This window comes from Ahaetulla prasina, chromosome 1 (genome assembly GCF_028640845.1).
Source record: "Ahaetulla prasina isolate Xishuangbanna chromosome 1, ASM2864084v1, whole genome shotgun sequence".
Lineage (NCBI taxonomy): Eukaryota > Metazoa > Chordata > Lepidosauria > Squamata > Colubridae > Ahaetulla > Ahaetulla prasina.
In genome coordinates, this window is record NC_080539.1 from 205,261,644 (window position 1) to 205,283,479 (window position 21,836).

At 39.0% G+C, this 21,836-nt stretch overlaps 1 protein-coding gene across 3 annotated transcripts in view; it reads right to left on the reverse strand.

The window, feature by feature from the left end:
- GLS (glutaminase) overlaps positions 1 to 21,836 on the reverse strand; it is an 85,634-nt gene that overhangs the window by 1,563 nt on the left and 62,235 nt on the right. For all 3 annotated transcript variants that reach the window (XM_058188537.1, XM_058188519.1, XM_058188528.1), the window contains 3 exons: positions 5,106 to 5,167; positions 2,909 to 2,985; positions 2,755 to 2,818 (listed from right to left, as the gene is read on the reverse strand). In XM_058188537.1, the coding sequence (XP_058044520.1) occupies positions 2,755 to 2,818; positions 2,909 to 2,985; positions 5,106 to 5,167 (203 nt within the window). The remainder of the gene's footprint in view (positions 1 to 2,754; positions 2,819 to 2,908; positions 2,986 to 5,105; positions 5,168 to 21,836) is intronic.

Below are 21,836 nucleotides of genomic sequence, written 5' to 3' on the forward strand. Positions count from 1 at the left end.
TGAAGCGGTATATAAGTCTTAAGTGCTATTGCTACGGTGTTTTCCCGAAAATAAGACCCTGTCTTATATTTTTTTAAACCTCAAAATAAATGCTTGGCCTTATTTTTTTTGGGGGGGGGATGTCTTATTATTTTGGGGCATGTGGAGCAAGACGGGGCTCCTCTTGCTGTGTTACCTGATTTTCCGCTCTGTCTCTCTAACCCTAACCAGAGGTAATGACGGGGACCAGCTGTGCATGTGTTTAAATAGTTTCGGGGAGGGCTTATTTTTGGGGAGGGCTTATTTTAGTGCATGTGCTCAAAAGCCCAATTGGACTTATTATCAGGGGATGTCTTATTTTCGGGGAAACAGGTTATTACCAAACAGTCCAGGCTGAAGCAAACTGGAGCAATTTTATCTCAGGCTCTAGCAAACACAACTTTGAAAGCAACTGCAATGTCTTCCTAAGCGTTACTAGGCCTTTGATGTAAGCGACTTCTTACAATGGGATGATTAATGGATACAATGGTAACAGCAAAGAACAATGTTTTTTTCTGCCCTAAAAACAAAGCACAGGCTTTAAGGATTCCTCTGAATCTTATTCTACTGTCTATTAGTTGGTCTTGCTGCTTTATGGCCTCGACCCCTTGGAAAATCAAAGAACCCATTTGACTTAGCAAGCAGGAGCAATTACTCAGATCATTTCTCTACCCCAGATATCTATCGGGGTTTCAATTATATCGTTGACTGTGAAAGAAAAAGCCCATAGCAGTCAAAAAAACGATCTGATTCTAATTTTGAGGGCAGCCTATTCTAACAGATTTACTACCCAACCCCATACTGCCTTTCTGTACCAAGATCATTGTCTTCCTCTCCTGGACAATGAAACAAACCAACAATGTGGCCTGTTGTTTGACAAGGCCAGATATTACTACCAGAGGTTTAGACTAGATTTGGCATTTTTATCCACCTATCAAATCCTTCCCCAAAACCTCGGATAAAAGTACCATCGCAAGGATGTAAGCTGTTCCAGGTAAAGCTGATTTTGCAATGGACTGATGGGCATTTTGTCAGTGACAATGGTGTTCAAGTGGTGCTTCAGATGACTTGGGATTGCACCCAAAGTGTCTATTACTTTTAATACTATCTTTGCTTTCTTTTGCCGTAGTCATTCTACTTCTATTTGCAGGTCTTTGTACTTTGGGATTTTCATCACTACTTTCTCTTTTCTTTTGCTGTCGTTTGGTACTGAAACATCCACTAACTAGACTTTTTTTTTGTCTTTCTTACCAGCTATTATTAAATCTGGGGTATTATTATTAATTGTTTTTGTAGCTTCAAATCATTGTCAACTCCTGGCAACTGCCTGGGCAAGTCCCTGCAGTTTTCTTAGCAAGGATTTTCAGAAGTGATTTGCCATTGTCTTCTTCCTAGGACTGAGTGAGAAGAACTGGCCCAAAGTCACCCAGCTGGCCTTGTGCTTAAGACAGGACTGGAACATAGTCCCCCAGTTTCTAGCCTACACCACTACACCAAACTGGCTCCAGCTATTATTTGGGATAGCTTAATGATTGTCATCCTATCCAAAAGCCTAGGCTGGTTGGCTTCATGAACACTACAATTGCCCAGTCTTAGAATATATCTGAACTGGCATTCACTGTCTTTGGGGAAAAAAAAAAGTACCTCCTTTTAATTTATCCATATTTTGTATTTTTTGTAAAGAATAGGGACAGGAAGAATATTCTTAAATAGTAAATGGCAATTGATCTTAAAATGGAAGCTTCTTGCCTTTCTAGGAAAATTATGGTATATAATTTGGAAGCAGGCATTTAAGAAATAGCTCGTGTTCATAGCTGAATAGAGAGACAGACAGAGGGGGGGAAAGGGTGAACTGCACCAGGCCTGAACATCCCATTGTACAATTCCGACTACCGATTAATTTTTGTTCCATCCAGAGTGGTGTTCTATCACTAACAGAAGTCTTACTATCACTTAATATGACCCAATTCTAAGGTCTCCAGGTTGTTTATTTTAACTGAATTGATGCTAGACGAGACTGTTCTGTCTGCAGCACTCTTGAAAAGCTATAAAACTAAAGGAGAAATTCAAATTAAAGTTAATGATTAATTTTTGTAACCAAGAATGGTGTAACTACACATACACATCTCAGGAATGTTAACCGTGGGGCATTCCAACTCAGCGTTTCATTTAGATGAACTTAAATCCAGTGAACTCAGGCGGTTAAGACTTGCCTCCTGTACTCAATAAAAATGGGGTAACTGTGTTAATTTGCAAGGAGAGACATGTATGCTGACAAAATAATAATGTTCTGGAGCATGCTTATTTAAGATCTACTATATTATCTGGGGGACTTTGGGGCAGTCACTCTCACTCAGCCCTCGGAAGAGGGCAGTGGCAAACCACTTTTGAGATCTTGCCAAGAAAACTGTAGGGACTTATCTAGGCAGCCGACAGGAGTCAACACAGGCCCACATATGAACGTACTGCATGTTATTTTACTGTTGCCTTGATCCATTGACATCTCCCACCCCTGCGAAAAAGCCTGAGGCTTATTCCATTTCCACATCTTGACCCAGAAGATTTAATTGATGGCTAATATAAAGGGGCAGAAAGTTTCATTACACTTTGTGAAAAGTATCACAATTTTAGGGTATGCATTTCTTGGCGCATACTGCTTAAGAAGCCAGTGCTAGCATGCACCACTTTTAATAAAGTTAATTAAGTGTCCACTATACCTTTCATGCAGATGCTCACCTGTCTTTGGGGAAAGGATTCACTTTGCAAGCTTCCAGCAAAAATTTAACTACCTCTACATGACCTAAAATACAAAAAGAGATAAGTGCATAAACTCATTACACTCCCCATACCAAATGTAACAGCTAGTTTAGATAGTATTCGTGGTCCCAACCTTCTGCAGCTGCTACATGAAGCGCTGTTCGGGAATCATAGTCTCTTTGCTCCATATCCATACCCGACAAGGCAAATCTGAAAAAAAATAGAAGGAGAAGAACCTGATCACAAATAACATAGAGTTAAACTATCAGCTGCCCCAAAACATTTGGCCCAGCAAACACGACAGGATTGTTTAAAGCTGGTTGCCATGAGATGAAGCACTTGCCCATTAGAAAAAGAATTGCCATATTGTCAGAGACCACAACCAAACCAAAAATGTCAGGTGGGCATGGTAGTGTTTTCCACTACCTGACTCTGTGGTCTCTTCCCAAAATCCCCAAAGCTTCAACCAAAAACTGTCTACTATTGACCTCACCCCATTCCTAAGAGGTGTGCAAGGGGCGTGGATAAGAGCACAAGACTGCCTTCCATTCCTGTCCTATTGTTTCCTTTCATTATATCCAATTAATATAGTTATTACATACTCATGCTCATTTATATGCTTATATATTGTTTAGTCATTTCATGCTTATGCTTATATATACTGTGTGACAAAATAAATAAATAAACAAACAATAAACAATAAACAAACAAACAAACAAACAAGGATGCCAAGGAAATCTCTGTTTCCACTGGCCCCATGGTGGGAACTGCATTGTAGCATGGTCCTCGGTCACAATATTTGGACTATTGTTCAGTCCTGATTAAAATCGGAAGTCTTCTTCACTCTTACGTTATGCTAGAGCTCCAGAATTAGAATTATACTTAATGATGGTTGAACTGGAAGAGAGGAAAATCGAAGAACTGAATCAAGCCATGAATTAATTTTAATTCTTCAGTGCAGTTCTCTCTTATCCTTCCTTTCCCCGTCCCACTGCGTCTATCATCTATCTACAAATTCTCCTTTTTTCAAAGTCTCCTTTCGCTATCAAATCCTCTTTTTCTTTAACTAATAATGGCTTATCCAGCCATCAGACAGCCATATATAGAAAGACAGCTTAAAGGCATTTACTCTGTTTGGAACTCAGCAAAATCTGAGGGCCTTGGGCAGACTGAGTCCACAGTAAGTTTCCAAGCATTCCAGGGCAACCAAGCAATTAATTTTTATTTATTTCAATCACTGGGATAAGACAGAGGCAGGCTGATCAACTAAGGTGTAAAAAATAAAGGCAGAACAACCACATCATTTTTACCACGGCTCATTTTCTTAGATTTTCTTCTGATCGGAGGGTCCTACTCCTCAAATGTCCCACTTCACACCTCCAACTTTGAGCGCACTTGACATATATTTTGAACTGATTTCCCCACTAGACAAGCATTCTATGGACAGCAGGTTTAAGATAATATGTGGAAATGACCTTAGGAGACAGGGGGAAGAGCAACAACCAGAGTATGGCCAGACAAGAAGCAGCTGAGCATGCAACAGGAATGTGGGCATGGCAAGCATCTCAGAAGAGACCCTCCCTAGTTTCTTGCGCTGTAAAAATGGACGGTGGGGGTGGGAGAGAGAGATGCATTTTGAACCTCACAGGACTCTGTTAATGTAACCTTACAATAAAGTAAAATTAGTCCATCTGGTTGTGCTTTCTGTCTAGACTAAGGCTGACAGGATTCCTCCAAAGCAAGGCAGATCAAATCCAGACAGTGCTTGAATGGAAAAGCCCTAGGCAATTTGAGCAAGGTAGAAGATTGGGAAGGAAATTAAAATGCCCCAAAAATGCAAGCAACTTCTGTACTGCTGCCAAGAAAATCAGCAGAGAGTGAGTGAGTGAGTGTGTGTGTGTGTGTATGTGTGTGTGTGTGTCTGCTGTTAGCAGTAGTCAAGCTTGACCTGGGAAGTATTTCTGTTTTCACAGTGGAAGAAAACTTTGGGGGAGCAGGGGAGATAGATGGGCATGTTAAGAAACCGTAACTCTCTTTTGCAAGGGAACCAGGATAAAATAAAGTTTGTCCTATTTGTTCTGACCAATTGCTTGGATTAATCTTCTCCATGGGAAGAAAAGATTCTCTACTTCAGTGAATTGGAATTTTGTGGGGGGGGAGGGGAAAGGGGATACTTTAATTCTGAGGGGAAAGGGTCCCTTTGATCCCATATTTATTTTGACAAGTGCACATGCATGTATGAATTGAGCAATCCTGATACATACACACAGAATTACAGCAGACACACGTTTTATTTAAGTGTAACCGTCTCAAGAAAAGATTGATTTTACCTTCTAAGGGCAGACACGTCTCCTGTATATGCAGCAAACAAAAGATTTATGACAGACTTCACCTGAAAAGAAAGGAAAGAAAAAAAATATTTACCAAGTTATTGGCATAGGGGGAAAATGTGTGGGTGATAATGTCATCCCCAAAAGTTTGTGGCTTACATACTTCCATTAAAAGGTTTTGCTACATTTTGCTATCATTTTATTTGTTACAGAGACTTCTGGTGTTGTGGGAGGGATTTGAGACAGGCTTTTTTTTTGGCGGGAGGGGGGATTTGAAAGGAGATACAGATTAACCATTGTGAGAAATGCCTAAAATTGTTCTGTCAACCTGATTGGGCCTTAAGGCCAATTCAGGGTTATACATATTCTACTATTTTTTTTTGTACTATGTTTTTATATTCATGTAAACTGCTTTGAGTCGCCATGGGCGAGTTGGCGGCAATATAAATTTTTCTAAAATAAATAAATATTTCAGAAAGACTGGACAGCTTCAAAACCACCTGACAGCCAACTGAGCTGTCCTCAAATTGCATTTAAAAGAGTGATGCATTTCAAAAGACCTCCTTGCATATATATAGATCATGGGTGTCCGTCCTTTTGGCTTGCCTGGGTCTCACTGAGGGGAATTGTCCTGGGCCACTTATAAAATAAATGCTTTCATTAATGTATATAAATCACATGATATTAAAAGTTTATGATCTTGTGGGATCACATTACTAGCTGTCCAGGGCCTCATGCAGCCCACAGGCTGTGGGTTGGAAACGCCTGAATATAGATGAACCTTGCCATAATTCTATCTGATTAAATACAAAGCATTTCAGATACAGAGCTATGTATAAATTATACCAAGTAGTCATCCTTTGTTCACTTTCTACCTTCCCATAAATATGAAAAAAATAAAAGCCAAGAGATAATTCACTCTTCAAATGCAAACTGTTTCTGGGACAGAATGTAAACTTTAGGTCTAGGGTTGGTTTTTCTTATGATGACAACTGATCTACTTAACTTTGGCCATTTTGTGCTTCAAAACAATTTTATGGTCTAACTTATGACAATATTTTTCCTTTCACAAAATAGAATATTTTATGCAAGTAGAGCTCCCCAATCTCAGCAGCTATTCCCGTTCCTAGATAACATCCAGCAATGGCCTGGGCATTAAAAAAAGAAAATCACATGCTGAATTACCAAATATCTTTAAATGATCTTGTGAAAGTTCATTAACTTGCCTGAGAGCTTGCGTAAACCTGTGAAAATCAGGGGAGACCTTTGCTCCAGGTGAGAGATTTAAAAGCCCCATGCAGTATCAAGGTTGGAAAAATGGTCTTGTAGAACTTCTTTGTGAGGTCAGAAATATCTGGTTTATTTGATTTTTCTCTCTCACACCTTTTATTATTAAAAAAAAAATAACTCAAGGAAATGAACATACCTAATTCTCCTACCTCAATTTTCCTCACAACAACCACCATCCTGTGAGGTGGATTGGGTTGTCAGAGAGTGACTGGCCCAAAGTCATCAGTCGGCTCTCTTGTCAAAAGTGGGACTAGAACTCATGGTCTCTTGATTTTTCTCCTTCCCTATTGTGAAGCCTTGTCCTTAATGCCAGATCACCCTCTACTTCTCTTTGCACAGACAAAGGGACAGTCCCCTTCTCCATATACAAAGAGACATGAAGCCATCTAGACTGAGTGGAGAAGTTTGAGAATGAAAAAGGCCAATTTTTCTGTGACTGAGCTCACCTCCATTAAAGGTAAAGGTTTCCCTCGCACATATGTGCTAGTCATTCCTGACTCTAGGGGGTGGTGCTCATCTCCGTTTCAAAACCGACGAGCCAGTGCTGTCCAAAGGCATCTCCGTGGTCATGTGGCCAGCATGACTCAATGCCAAAGGTGCACAGAACGCTGTTACCTTCCCACCAAAGGTGGTCTCTATTTTTCTACTTGCATTTTTTACGTGTTTTCGAACTGCTAGGTTGGCAGAAGCTGGGACAAGTAACGGGAGCTCACCCCGTTATGCGGCACTAGGGATTTGAACCGCTGAACTGCCGACCTTTCGATCGACAAGCTCAGCATCTTACCCACTAAGCCACCGCACCCCTTCACCTCCACTATTATATATTTAATAGAATCTAGTGTAGTTGTCAAAGAAACTCCAATAGTTTCCATGAAAATCTTGATCATGCAAATAAGCAATATCTATTTGCTTAAATGTCTATGGAAATTCTCAGTCATCCAGGTCATGGTTGTCGCAAAGGTGCTTTTTCAATAGGCAACTGTTTTTTCTTTGAAGGCATTTCACTTCTCATCTAAGAAGCTTATTCAGCTGAAGAAGCTTCTTGGATGAGAAATGAAACGTCTTCAAAGAAAAAACAGAAAGTCCAGTTGCCTATTGAAGAAGCACCTTTGGGTCATCTATTTGCCTATCTCCCCCAATGTGGAGACAAGAGAAGCTGGAAGGAATTCTGTCCTAGACTTCCTTCTAATGACTTGGTTTTGGAGCTGGTCTTTTTTCTGGCATTTCTACAAAATGTTACATGCATTACTGTCAAATTGCCAATAGTTACCGCCTGCATTCAGCTCCTATTATAAACAATTTGTAGCTCCTAAAGAGCTCAGTTCTTTGTCTTATACCTCATATATTGAAGAATTAGCAACCAAGAATGAGATCCAAGGATGTGGGAAATTACAGTCACTACCAAAATCAGATGTATTTGTAAACATGATTCAAAATGTGGCTTATTTATTTGCATGGGCAATAAAACAGTCCTTGACCATTTTCCTTAGATAGCCAAAGTCAATGAGAAATTAGTAGAGAGTTATGAGATAACAATACATACACAAAGGTTTAGTGTTTCCCAGAAAGCAAGTTAATTAAAATAATCTTGGCCCAATATTTCAACCTTTTCTAACCTTCTGGAATAGCAACCTAGTAGTTCTTTACTTACATTGCTCAGAGAACAGAAGCTATAAAAAATTGAAGTTTCTATGAAACACAAATCTTATAGGAATCCTCTCATCTAGGACATTTATAAAATAATGTTGAACAAACCCATAAAGAAGAAATTCAAACCAACCCACAATACTAAAAGTGCTATAAAAGGAGGCAGGTTTTGAATATTATCATTTGAAAATTCAGGATTAAATTAGTCCCAGAATTAATGTTAATTAGTTCAACTGAAATGGCACTCAGAAATGTATTTACCTCTCAAAATCAGAATGTACCAAAACCATTGCCTGATGGGCTACTTAAATTTGCAAGGGAAGAAAAGAAAAAGGAGTTCAAAAAAATATGGAAAGTAATACATTAAACAAGAAATTGAGACAAACTGAGTTATTGAAGCATGATATACAAAGCCAATTATCAATCAGCAAGTTAATTTTCTTGCTTTTTCAATATATCTTTTAATATTGCTATGATATAGTTACTGCACAGATGTTTTTTTGAAAAATTAATGGATGTTTTAATCTGTTATATGGATTCCATATAGAAGATAGGCGGCGATATAAATATTTTAAATAAAACAGAATTAAATAAATAAGGCAGATCACACTGATCCAAGAAAGCACTAGTTTTTCCTGTTACTTTCTTCCAAGAAGCTGCTCAGAAATTCTCAAATGAATACAGTGATACCTTGGTAGTCATTGTTAATTGGTTCTAGGAGGCATGATGAGTACTAAAAACGACGAGTATGAAACAAACCACATGACTTAATACATGACCTTTTGTTTCAGCCGAAAAGGGCAGTGAGTCCACACTGACAAGTTCTACCTTGCATGTCGAGTACCAAACAAATGACAAGTACTGGGACACAATTTTCATGTCAAAATGAGTAGCAAATCTGATGAGTTTTAAAGCAGTCAAGTATCAAGGTATGACTGTAATTTCTAATGTGGTCAGCTAGTCTTCATAATGTCCTTAGAACACACTTCCCTGTTGTGTTCAAAACTGAATTATCCCTTTCTTTGCCCCAATCTGAAGCTCTACACAGATAAAAAGAAATCCCTAGAATGGATTTGTCTTTCTTAAGGCTGAATTACTTTTCTAACAATTTAATGTCTGCCATCTCAGCCATTTAACCTTTGCTTTGCTTTCTTGCCAACTCCTCTTTTGGCTCTTAGAAAATGTTCCAGTACTTTAGATTTCAGATTAAACACAGAAACTAGATTTTCCATTTCATCACTCTGTCAAATGAAGGGAAGCAGAACAAATAAATGTCTGATTAGAGGAATTTATACTTATCTCACAGACTGGCATAGCGTTCACTAGAATTTTCTTGATACAAAGGAATCCTAATCTATGCCAAATATTTAATATTAATAAGAAAGTGTGTTGTTCCGGAACGTTAATTTTCTAAAAATTTATAATTTGTCCCAATTTACTAAATTCATTGAGCAAGCACATACTGTTGTTTTGGGCTGGGGGACCTTTGAGAATTCTGAAAGGATCTGGTGACTGCGATTCCAAAATGGCTGCTGTGAGACAACACCATTTATCAGAAGGCAAACTAGCTCCTCTGGAGCTCCCCAGCCACACAAGTGGGAAGAAGGTTTTGCAGGGAGGAATAGTCCCTGAAAACAATGAAAATGATGGCCATGGCCATGGCGTCAAAGTTCTGACCCCGTTTAACATAAGTTGCATGCACAATATATGTAAAAAAGAGGCAGGTTTCAATTGTGGGGTTTCAGCTGCTTTCTTGACTTTGTTGACCCCTTCATGGATGCTTATCAGCCACATCTGTGGGTTCCAGAAGCATTCTTGTAAATCAACACAATGTTAAATTGCTATTTTGTTTTGCAGACTCCAATTTCCTTTAAAAAAAAAAGTATTGAAAGTCTTTTTTGGAAACTAAAACCAAGCAGGATGAGAGAGCAGGCTGTAGCCTCACTTTGCTTACCCCTCTCTGTTGTATGTTAATTTCCTCTTTGGGCTACAAACCCAGGTAGAACAACTGGGGAAACAAAAACTGGCTCTAACTAAATCACTTTCACATAACCATCCTTGATTTCAGTGGCATATGAAGCCCACAGCCCAATTAATAAGCTATCAAGTGATCTAATGAACTCGGTTGGGAGCAAGCAACCAAAAGTAGAAAATGCTTCAACAGCTGATGCCCTCTCAAGGACTTTGCACCTATTATTAACAGGAGATGCCTTCCATAATCCAGCTCAAAGTGGAATTAACTCAGCTATGCAAAGAATAGATACTATCCTTTCTGAGATGAATGTGTTTCCTGTGGAGTTGGACCAAAGGGTCGGCTATGAATATTCCACCTTTGTAATTAAGTCTTTCAGGAGATCAACCTTGACTGTTCTTTAGAAGGCCAGATCCTGGAGTTGAAACTGAAATAGTTTGGCCACCTAATGAGAAAGAAGGACTCACTGGAGAAGGGCCTAATGCTGGGAAAGATTAAGGACAAAAGAAGAAGGGGACGACAGAGAACAAGGTGGCTGGATAGAGTCACTGAAGCAGTAGGCATGAGTTTAAATGGACTCCAGAGGATGGTAGAGGACAGGAAGGCCTGGAGGAACATCCATGGGATCACGATGGGTCGGACACGACTTCGCAACTAACAACAACAAAAATCCCATAGTGAATAATGGCAATCCCCAAGAATTCCAGGATATTAATGAACAATACCATGCCTACTTTGGGTTTCTTTAAAAAAAAAAGAGGGAAAGAATTTATCTTCCAGTGCATTTAATAATTTTATTATTAAAATTAAATTTCATCCATAGAGTAACTAAAAAAAAACCTTGCTAGCCTAACATTCAGCTTTTTCATGCGTGGATTTGTTTGCAATGCTGCAAAGATTGGAAGAACAAAACAGGAAAATCTTTGCTGCCTGTTCATTGAAAACCAATGACTTCATCTAAAAGGCTTTTTGGGTCTATTTTTTTCCTCCATTGTTTCAATGGGCTGTCTAAAGCAGGGATTTGCGCACACTATCTCTTCATTCCTGGACTGTTTAGTTGGGGAAGCTGAATGAATGCTAAATCAGGAAAGGCTCCCGAGCCCTTTCAAGTGGTCTCGTGGGATTCTGACATTCTGCTGGCCTGGGGACATCTATTCAGAGACTCTCAATAAGGGCTGTGAGTCTGATTCTCCCCCTCAGCTTCCCTACAAATGTGCTAGATATCACTTTAAAATGCTGTGTGTTTTTTGGGGGATGACAACTTTTTATTTCTCATCGCTGGCTGCATTATTCAGGAGGAAATATTTTGGAAACAGACACTTCAGAATTTGTTGGAAATGTCTAGAGTTTTTTTTAAATAATTAGTTGGAAATGAAGTTTGTCTAGCATTTACCTGCCAGAAAATGAGATAAAATTATTTAGCTCACTGTGGTTTTAATAAAGTTTTGAAAACAAAGCCGGTTGAAGAGATGCAATAAAATCAGTCATAGTAGATTATAGAGCTATTTCTGGCCTTCAGTCCAATAAGATTAATGAAAGTAGAGCAGAATTTTTGGAAGCCAAGAATATCTGACAGGAAGATGAGATTGCAGCTCTTGATTTCTAAATCTCTTGAATGTCCTACTAGTTATTAAGGCCAGAAGATAGTAACATTTTTCTTGCTTGTTCCAAACTTCTCTTGAGAATTGATGAACTATTGATGATGAAAGAATAAAGATGGTATGTTTTAGAATAGGGGTCTCCAACCTAGGCAATTTTTAAGGTTTGTGGACTTCAAGTCACAGAATTCCTCAGCCAGCAAAGCTGAAGCAAAGCTGGCTGAGGAACTCTGGGAATTGAAGTCCATAAGTCTTAAAGTTGACAAGGTTGGAGACCCCTGTTTTAGAAGGACAAGCCCTTATTTATTCATGTAAAGAAGCTCCATCCTCAAATGTGTCTGCCTCATCAGTTAGAATGAAAGCTGTTACTATTACATACTTCAGGAATCATATCATAGGAATTACCGTAATAGCCTATAGTACTTGAGACTTCTGCACAAATTATTCTTAAAACTTTGTTTGATCCAAGTGACTAGAGAAGTTCCTGTCTTATCCATATATACAATGGAAGAAGGCAAGGTGACAGGTGAGCATTTCTGGTGGCTGTTCTCTTTCTTTGGAACGGCTTATCCCCCAAGTCTGGCTTTTCCAAAGGGTCTTTGAAATTTAAGCAGCTAAGTAAAATCTGGGTCATTAGTAGTGATACAGTGCTGTTGCGTTATTGTTAATGTGATCCTCATTGCATATACTCAGAATCATCAAGGGGGAAAAAGTCAGGTTGAATTTCAAGGGTATCAACAATTGCCACTATTGATGCAAAATGTCTGCAGCCAAGAATAACTACAGTCATGGGAACTGTGGAAAAAATATTCTTGATTTTAATATCCAACAAGGGATCTTAGTCTCTCAATCAGGTGTGAATGTCCCCCAGTCCAGGAAGACTTTCTCCCTCCCCCTTTTATTGACTGACATCTTACTGATTTACCAAATTCAATTTCAGAAGGAATGTACACGCCCTTTCAAAATCAAAGAAGCTGAAGCAGATTGGTGCAGAAAGTAAGTTCTTCCCTGAATGTCATTTTCCTAAGCTTTCCTAATTAATTTGTCTTCTGCAAAAAGCTCTCATTTTTCACTTAACTTGCTCTCTATCTATCCTGCACATCATGTAAAGAAAAAAGTGGGACACAATGACAAATTAAAAATAACTGTGGGTCACAAAGACTGTAGTGGTGCTATAGCAGCAATGCAGCTGGCAGTGTTGTGATGAGGCCTGGAGGAATTGGCAGTTTTTCAAGACAGTAGATCTTTCTTGATACTGCTGATGATTGGCAACAGTGGATTTATTTTTTAAAGAGCACTAGTATGCCACACAAAACTTCTTGGCAGACCATGGTCTGCTATTTTGGACAGACCAGATCTAGAGTTTTGACTATTGGAAGTCTAAGATCTCTATGGTTAGACTTTGCATTATGTTGCCTTGCAAATGGCTGATTGCAGCTATTAAATAATATATTATTATTGGATTGGAGTGAATGCCTTTAGCTTCACATATTCTTCAACACATTACATTAATATTGTTTCACTTTTGGATTTTCTAAGAAAGAAAGTATGTTTTACAATCTAAAATACCCAACAACAGTGGTCATAAATTGTGCATATTATACAAGCTGTCATAGTTGCTATGTTCGTCTTCTAAGAAAACCTTCCCTGGACACAAGGGAATTCACTATTCAATCTGAATGGGTTCTTGTGTATTCTTGTGGTTTTATCTCACAGTACTGCCATCTTTATTGTTGTCTTAATTATCCATGATGATGATGTTATCCATTCAATTGTGTCCGACTCTTGGTGATTGTATGGGCCAGATATCTCCACATCTTCTGATCTTGCACTGCTTTAACTGTCCATGTTGCTGGTATTAATTCTTTTTGGCACATAGAATCTAACATGTTTGGGCAGCCACAGAAATAGCAATTAGAAACAAATACAAATAGCCTGTCAGCCAAACAATTGCTTGCCGTTGCTCTCAAAAAAGCAAAAGCTACTGTAAACAATGTTGTATCTCCAATAACAACTGCAGATTTAAATAGCATGTTAAAAAGAGTATTTATGTCATCCTTCTTCTCAATGTATTAGAAATACAAGTCTTGCTATTGTGCAGGTTTAGACAAATATTAAATATTTACCAGTGAATTACTAGGTAGAAGTACAGACAGGACAGCTATAGCAAAGTTGCCTTGGTTGATAAATGAAAGTGGAGGATTTTTTTAAGGATTTGCTACACTATTGTTTCTAAGCAGCCTCTCTGACCTGCTTTAAAGATGGCCCCATGAGCTTCAGGAGCTGGAATAGCAAGGCTTACAAAAAGATTGCAGGTGGGGAAAGAATTACCATGCATTTAGTTGAAGTGCAATACAAAGATTTTTGAAGGTATACAGTATTAGAGCAGGGATTCCCATTTTTTTCATCTTATCAATCCCCTCACGAAGTTTCAGATTGTTCATCAACCCCCAAACATTTATATAAAAGTATTACAGTATTAATAAATACTAGTTTACCTAACAATGCCACTAATAACAATGACAATAATTGACCCCTCTGATAGTTCCATTAACCACTGTATTCCCAAAATTGACCACTTTGGGGAATCTCACATTATAATGTGCAGCACAAAGCATTTTTCTCAGTATTTTGCTTCCAGAACCTTGTGTCTGTGAGTTGGTACAGATTGTGATCTAACTGATTGACGAGTCAGTTTGGATGCCACCCATGAATGGGCTAACCTCACAACTCTTGTATAGTTGCACTGGATTCGAATCTGGTGAGGTAAGGACAGAGCCGTACTTTTGATTACTTGTCCTATAGGGCTCTAATCTGACTTGTAGCTTCTTACTAGGGAATTATTACAGATGTATTGGATAGTATCATAAACACCTCCCTAAGAGAAAACAAGAGAAGGCATACTTGAGGCAATTGTTAGTTCTCTTCCATAGCAGTTACATTGGATATTTCAGAACCAGGAACGATAAACCAACATCTAAACATCTAAATATCCATGGCTAGGTAAAGTGACAAGAGAGTAAATCTTGTGAGCTGTGGGCAGGGCTGGAAAAGGCAGATTATCTTGATCCATCTCAAACTGACTTTGTGGGTTTCAGGACTGAAGTATCTTTGGCTGACCTGATGGATTGTCTGTCTGAGTATCTACAGACGAGTTGGTAACTCTGATTTTCTCAACAGCTTTCAATGTTCAGGCTACCTGAAAGATTTCAAAACTCAAGGTATTGCTTTGAGGGGTTCCATTTCTATCTTTCAGGGTGGAGTTTGTTTTAAACAGGCACTAAGATGTTGTCCCTCAGAGCTTCATTTTGTCTCAAATGGTACTTAAGTTTCTACAAAAAAATCATTAGTCAGGGTGTTGTCAATATGCAGATGAGGCAATATGGCAATTGGGCAATATGCCCAATCTACTTCTCTGTCATGTGCCTCCCTAAATACCTACACGAGTCAATAATGGAGTGGATGAAATTGGAATTAGATTCAAAAGCCACAGTTCCAGAGAGATATGATGTATTACTTTTCTTAAAACCCGGTTGCTATAGAATGGTCTCTTGAAGAACTCAGATATCCCATTACAAATAATCGTAAAAGTGCTGTGTTGCCTATCAAGCTGTTTGTGATGAAATAAACTGCAGATTCCCTTTAAAACCTATAAAGCTTGGTTGGACCCAGGCTACTTCAATGCTTCTTTCCATAACACCTCCTCCCTCCTTGGAAATTATTGTTCTTCATCCAAAAGTATGTATGTCTTTTAGTCAAGCTGTTAGGTTACAAAGGATGTGACAAATGTAGTACTTCTCTAGGACAGAAATTTTGGATGCAATTTTTAAAAAGAAAATCTTTAGTTCATTACCCAAGGTAAATACAGGTAATCCTCACTTAACAACTGCCTTGTTAAAATTTATAATGGCACTGAAAAACTAATTTTTTGATTGGTCTTCACATTTATTGTCATTGTAGCACCTTTAGCCACATTATCGAGATTTGAGTGCTTTGCAACCAGCAGGCATTTACAATTCTCAGAATGTGCTGTGAGCACATGATTACCATTTGCGTTCTTCACAGCCGGCTTTCAACAAGCAGTCAATGGAAAAGCTGGAAGAAAAATGGCAAGTCACAAGCTAGCAATGAAGTTGCCTGCTCCAAATGTGGTTGCTAAGCAAGGGCTACCTGTAATGCTTTTCTCTCTTTTACTAAATACAAGTTTATTACAGGTTCAAAGATGCTAAAATAATTTCAGGATTTAAGCAGTAGATTTAAGCAGTAGATTATCATAGCACAGCCCTTACACAGTTAAGTAAGTAATCTAATATGAAGGACCATAAGAACAAGTGCGTGAGAATAAGAATGAGCTTTCCTTTTCAGATTCCTGAAATAGCTCTGTGTAACTTCCTTTCCTTAATCCCATTATTCACTTAGTTATCTGTTTCATATTTGACAGATGGTCACGAAGAGATAGTTCACCTGAAATATCTCTTTCTCAAAGCATGTCATTTTTTGTCTATATTTTTATCAATGCTTATGTTCTTGAAGTCAAAATAAATAAAATCACCCTCGCAACAGATGAGAGTTCCAAGCATCTCTCTCTGATTTTTTTTTAACAATCATTAGTTTCTGCAGATCTGCCCAGAAATACATAGTAAATTTACTTTTAATAATCCCCATCCTTGTGATGTTTAGGAATCTCAGTTGTTCTCCCAGACCTTGTGTTAGGGTAGGTTATGAGGGTATCATAACCCTAGGGTCTTTTTCAGTATTATATCTGTTGAACAGACCAGTGGACTATTTCTTTGTCAGCCAGATTCTTTTTTATTGTATCTCTGATCCTTTTTATTTGCAACCCACCCAGTATCTTCAAGACCTTAGGTGGCCTCTAAGTCTGGAAATTAATAACAATAAAATCTGGAAATAATTTATATTTATCATCTCCCCCCCTTAATTTCACTAGTATGATATTATTAGATGTGAGGCATAGAAATATAGGATGCTTTATCTCTCATAGCTACCAAAATCTTTTCTGCACTTAGAGACATATAGAGCATATGAATAAATGCTAAGATTATATGTATTTGTCTTATGAATATTGTCTATCAGTTTGAGATTATCTGAGGAGGTTTCCCCGTATTAGTTCAACTCCCAATTTAGGGGCAAGACTCCTTTTTTAGCTATGAATTTTTTGTAATGTATACTTTAACAAGTTGAGGATGTAGGTGTCCAGTGTGTGCTAAAAATGTCAAGAGAACAGGTACAGTGCGTATTCAAAAAGTGGGTGGAGCTTCAATTGCACAATGGTGGCTACCATCTTGCTTTTTTCACCATACTGTCTGTTTGAAGGTTTTGTCTTTTAAAAAGTCTTTCAAAACAGACTTTTTAAAAATAAATTCTTAATTTGTTTCCATTAGCTTTAATAAGGGCCGGTTTAGCTCATGCTGGTAAAGCCTGTTATTAAGAACACAGTAGCCTGCAATTACTGCAGGTTCGAGCCCGGCCCAAGGTTGACTCAGCCTTCCATCCTTTATAAGGTAGGTAAAATGAGGACCCAGATTGTTGGGGGGGCAATAAGTTGACTTTGTAAAAATATACAAATAGAATGAGACTATTGCCTTATAAATGTAAACAAAATGTAAACAAAATGTAAACAAAATGTAAACAAAATGTAAACAAAATGTAAACAAACAAAAAAAAAGTTTGATTTTTCTTTTATTTTTATTTTTTTCATTTTATTGTATATTGTAGATATCCCAGTTGTCAGTGTTTTAATAAACTTAATAAAGGTTCAGTGAGTGTTTATGTGTGAATATGCACAATTAACTATGGCTTATGCCATAATTCAAATAATGTCATTCAAATGACTACTACTGTATTGCAAACAGTCCTAATGCATGCATACTTGTTCAAACTTTTTCTTCTGCAGACATTTGTATTTCCTCTGTGAACATCTTCAGGAAAAGCTTACCTTTTGAATAGGTCAGCAGGGTCTCTCCAGAGCACTCAAGTGCTAATCAGTCCCAATTTTTGTATGCCTAAAGAATGCCCTGAAGAATTACTCCATGTAAATATGACAAAATATCCTAAAAATAACATATGTAAATGAACAATATACACTATATTTTTATAAGGGCCGGAGCACAAAAACAAGTGTTCCTTTAGCTGATGGGAAAATGCATAATTATTTTGTGGTACCAAACAGGACAACCAATTTCTTTCATATTAATGGGAAGCGAAGTAAGAAAGTTGTTGATTATTAAACATACTGACAAAGGCAAAAATATTACTTCACATACAGTTTTAGCATTAAATTTTATGGAAATCTGGAAGGATAGCTGTGATTTAAAATATCTCCATACAGAAAAACAAAAAAAAATTATATCAAACCTCTTAAATCAAAACCTGGAATTTAAGAAATTATGTAAGGAAACTAAGATCAAAGATAGTGCATGAGAAATACTTGGTGACACTGCAAAAATTCACTGTTACTGTGGAAAAAAAGTTTGGTCCAGATTATAATGGCCAGCTATGTTATAAATCAAGTGCTATTTCCTGAAATAATTATTCTCTAGGTTAGAACCTAAAAAGATTATTTACAAGTCTGTATATGTAATTAGGATTTAGCAGTAAATAGATCAAACCCAGTTCATTCCTAACATACAGACCCGACTATGTCAGTTGTTGTTGTGATAAGCAAGTTTGGGCCATTGCCTCAATTTAGCTTGCAAATATTTTTATAGCTGCTATCTCATACCAAGTTCAGAGATCCTCTCATGACTCCAGGAATGTTTGTTTTATACGTGTGTGTTGAGTTGGTAGATGGGAGAATGAATTTCCTAACAGAACATCTACCTACTTACAGTTTAAAGCAATTTCATGAAAATACAATAACTAAGCATATATATTATCAACACACATACAACAAGGTACATGAGAATTATCGGGGAGAAAAATGTTCTCTGAAAGCACTTTCTAAGAAATCTCATAATTGTGACTCCAATCCACAGTAAATTTCTCCAATGGAAGAAACTTCTTGAGAAGCAAAATGTTTCGAAAAAAACCCCCAAAAAATCCAATTGCCTTTTGAAAAGCACCTTTGGGTTTCCCTGAAATCATTTAAATGGTTTTGTACTTTCAATTAATGTTGGTTTGTTTCTTCTGCAGCTGAATTTGTGTATTGTGTTTCCCTCTGTGTTTAAAGTCCCACCTAATTCTAAAGAATACAGAAATGAATTGTTTGGTAAATATAAATGCCTAGTGCCAAGTGATGGCATTAATCAATGTGAAATCACTGACGTGAATATAAAAGGTTAATTCAATTTTTGAGACCACGTAAAGGAATACAATTTCATTAGCCAGAAGATATTTACTGCTGGCTGTACTAGAATTTTGACAAGGATAAATGTAAAATAAAATCAAAAGAACAGCTAGAGATAGAAGAATATACATGTCAATTGTTTTCTTAAGTACAGTAATTAGAAAGTTTTAAAGTAGATAAAAGAACTTTTGGTTCTGAATATTTTAAGACTGAATTTGAAACAGAAATATGTACAAACGATGAAGATGTTATTGATAAAACATAAATTTCTATTAAACTTTGAAACAGACAAAGAACAAATGAAATAATGTATGATAAAATGGGCTAAACCAGGTATGCCCAACCCATGGCCTACATGTGGTTCTGGACAACTAGTAATGCAGCACCACAAGAAAATAAAAAATATTAAAAAATAAAGGAAGTCTGTTATTTATATACATTAACTAGATTGCATATTTTATTTGCAACCCAAAACAATTCATTCAATGCAATCCAGGCAAGCCAAAAGGTTGGACAACTATGAGATAAACATTTTGGTTACAAATGGAAGAATGGAAGAATCTGTGGCTTAAAGAGAATTTTTATAAAATGATGTACTGTTGTTAAATGATACTGGAAAAATGTATGGAATATGTAAAGGTATTATGAATTTATGCTGGAAATGTAAATATAAGAAGGTATGTTTTATCATGCAGTGCAAAAAAGCTAGAAACTTTTGGACAATTACGTACCTGGCTCCTTGCTGCGTGACAGCAGCCCTGCCCGAGCTATTAGATGTGATAGCCGGGATGGCGGTTGATACCCCCAGACTTATGGTCATGGGAGATTTCAACCTGCCGTCGACCGGTGAAGCACCAGCGGCAGCTCGGGAATTCATGGCCTCCATGACCCAGTTAGTCAAAGGATGACCTCTGGAGGGCTCGGGACAGGGGATGTTCCTCTGTCCTGGTCCTGTTAGATCTCTCGGCGGCTTTTGATACCATCGACCATGGTATCCTGATGCGGTGGTTGGAGGGATTGGGGGTGGGAGGCACCGTTTATCGGTGTTTCTCATTCTATCTCTCTGACCGTTCGCAGACGGTGTTGGCAGGGGGGCAGAGATCGACCTCTAGGTGCCTCACTTGTGGGGTGCCTCAGGGGTCGGTTCTCTCGCCTCTCCTGTTCAACATCTATATGAAGCCGCTGGGTGAGGTCATCTGTGGTTTCGGGGTGGATTATCATCTGTACACTGATGATACTCAGCTGTACATTTCCACCGCGAACCACCCCAGCGAAGCTGTCGAGGTGATGGACCGGTGTCTTGAGGTCATGCGGGTCTGGATGGGGAGGAACAGGCTCCAGCTCAACCCCACCAAGACAGAGTGGCTGTGGGTTCCGGCGTCCCGGTACAGTCAGCTTACGCCTTCGCTGACTGTGGGGGGTGAAGTTCTGACCCCTAGGGGAAGGGTGCGCAACTTGGGCATTCTCCTGGACAATCGGCTGTCCCTAGAAGAGCATCTGACGGCCGTCGCCAGGGGAGCATTTTATCAGGTTCGCCTGATGCGCCAGTTGCGCCCCTTTCTTGACCGGGACTCCTTACGCACGGTCACTCACGCCCTCGTCACCACTCGCCTGGACTATTGCAATGCTCTCTACATGGGGCTCCCCTTGAAGAGCACCAGGAGGCTCCAGCTAGTCCAGAATGAGGCTGCACGGGTAATAGTGGGAGCATCACGTTGCTCCCATATAACACCTATCCTGCGCGGCCTGCACTGGCTGCCGGTAGCCTTCCGGGTGCAATTCAAGGTGTTAGTGCTCACCTTCAAAGCGCTCCATGGCTTAGGACCGGGCTATTTACGAGACCGCCTTCTGCCACCGATTGCCTCCCAACGACCTGTGCGCTCCCACAGAGCGGGCCTGCTCCGGGTGCCATCAGCCAAACAGTGTCGACTGGTGGCCCCCAGGGGGAGAGCCTTCTCTGTGGCAGCACCGACCCTATGGAATGAGTTACCTCCAGGGCTGCGCCAACTTCCTGACCTCCGAACCTTCAAGCGGGAACTGAAGACTCTTTTATTCAATCGGGCGGGACTAGCCTAAGTGTTTTAACTTAATTTTAACTCAATTTTAATGTATTAATTTATTTATAATTTTAAATTTTAAGGGTTTTATATCGGTCTATGACTGTTTTAGTTAATTAGGCCTGTTAAATATTTCGTTTTAAATGTATTTTAAATTTGGGATTTATACTATGTATTTATGTGTTTTAAATAAGGCTGTACACCGCCCTGAGTCCTTCGGGAGAAGGGCGGTATAGAAATTTAATAATAAATAAATAAAAATAAATAAATAAATGGCCCCACTCACATCGGGGGAAACACACTGGATCTGATTTTTGTCTCTGGACAGTGGCTGAATGATCTGGAATTAGGGGACTTAGTTATTGAACCCCTGTCATGGTTAGATCATTCGCTTCTTCGTCTGGACTTTCTGACCACCATCCAACACCGCAGGGAGACGGGGCCAATGCGTTGGTTCCGTCCCAGGCGCCTGGTGGACCCGGAGAGGTTCCTGACGGAGCTTGGGCCATTCCCTGAGGATCTAGGCCACGGCTCGGCTGAAGAACTAGTCACGGCCTGGGAAAGGGTTGCGGCCGGGGCTTTGGACCGTGTCGTGCCTTTGTGGCCTCTGACCCGGCATCGATCTCAACCAGCTCCTTGGTTTTCCGAGGAGCTGAGGGAGATGAAATGCCTGAAAAGACGCCTAGAGAGTGAATGGAGAGCCAGCCATTCGGAAGCTGACCGAACACTAGTTAGGTCATATATTCAGACCTACCTAGTGGCAATAAGGGTGGCTAAGCATGATTATGTTTCCACCCTTATTGCATCGGCAGATAACCGCCCAGCCGCCCTGTTCAGGGTGACCCACTCCCTCCCGCATCA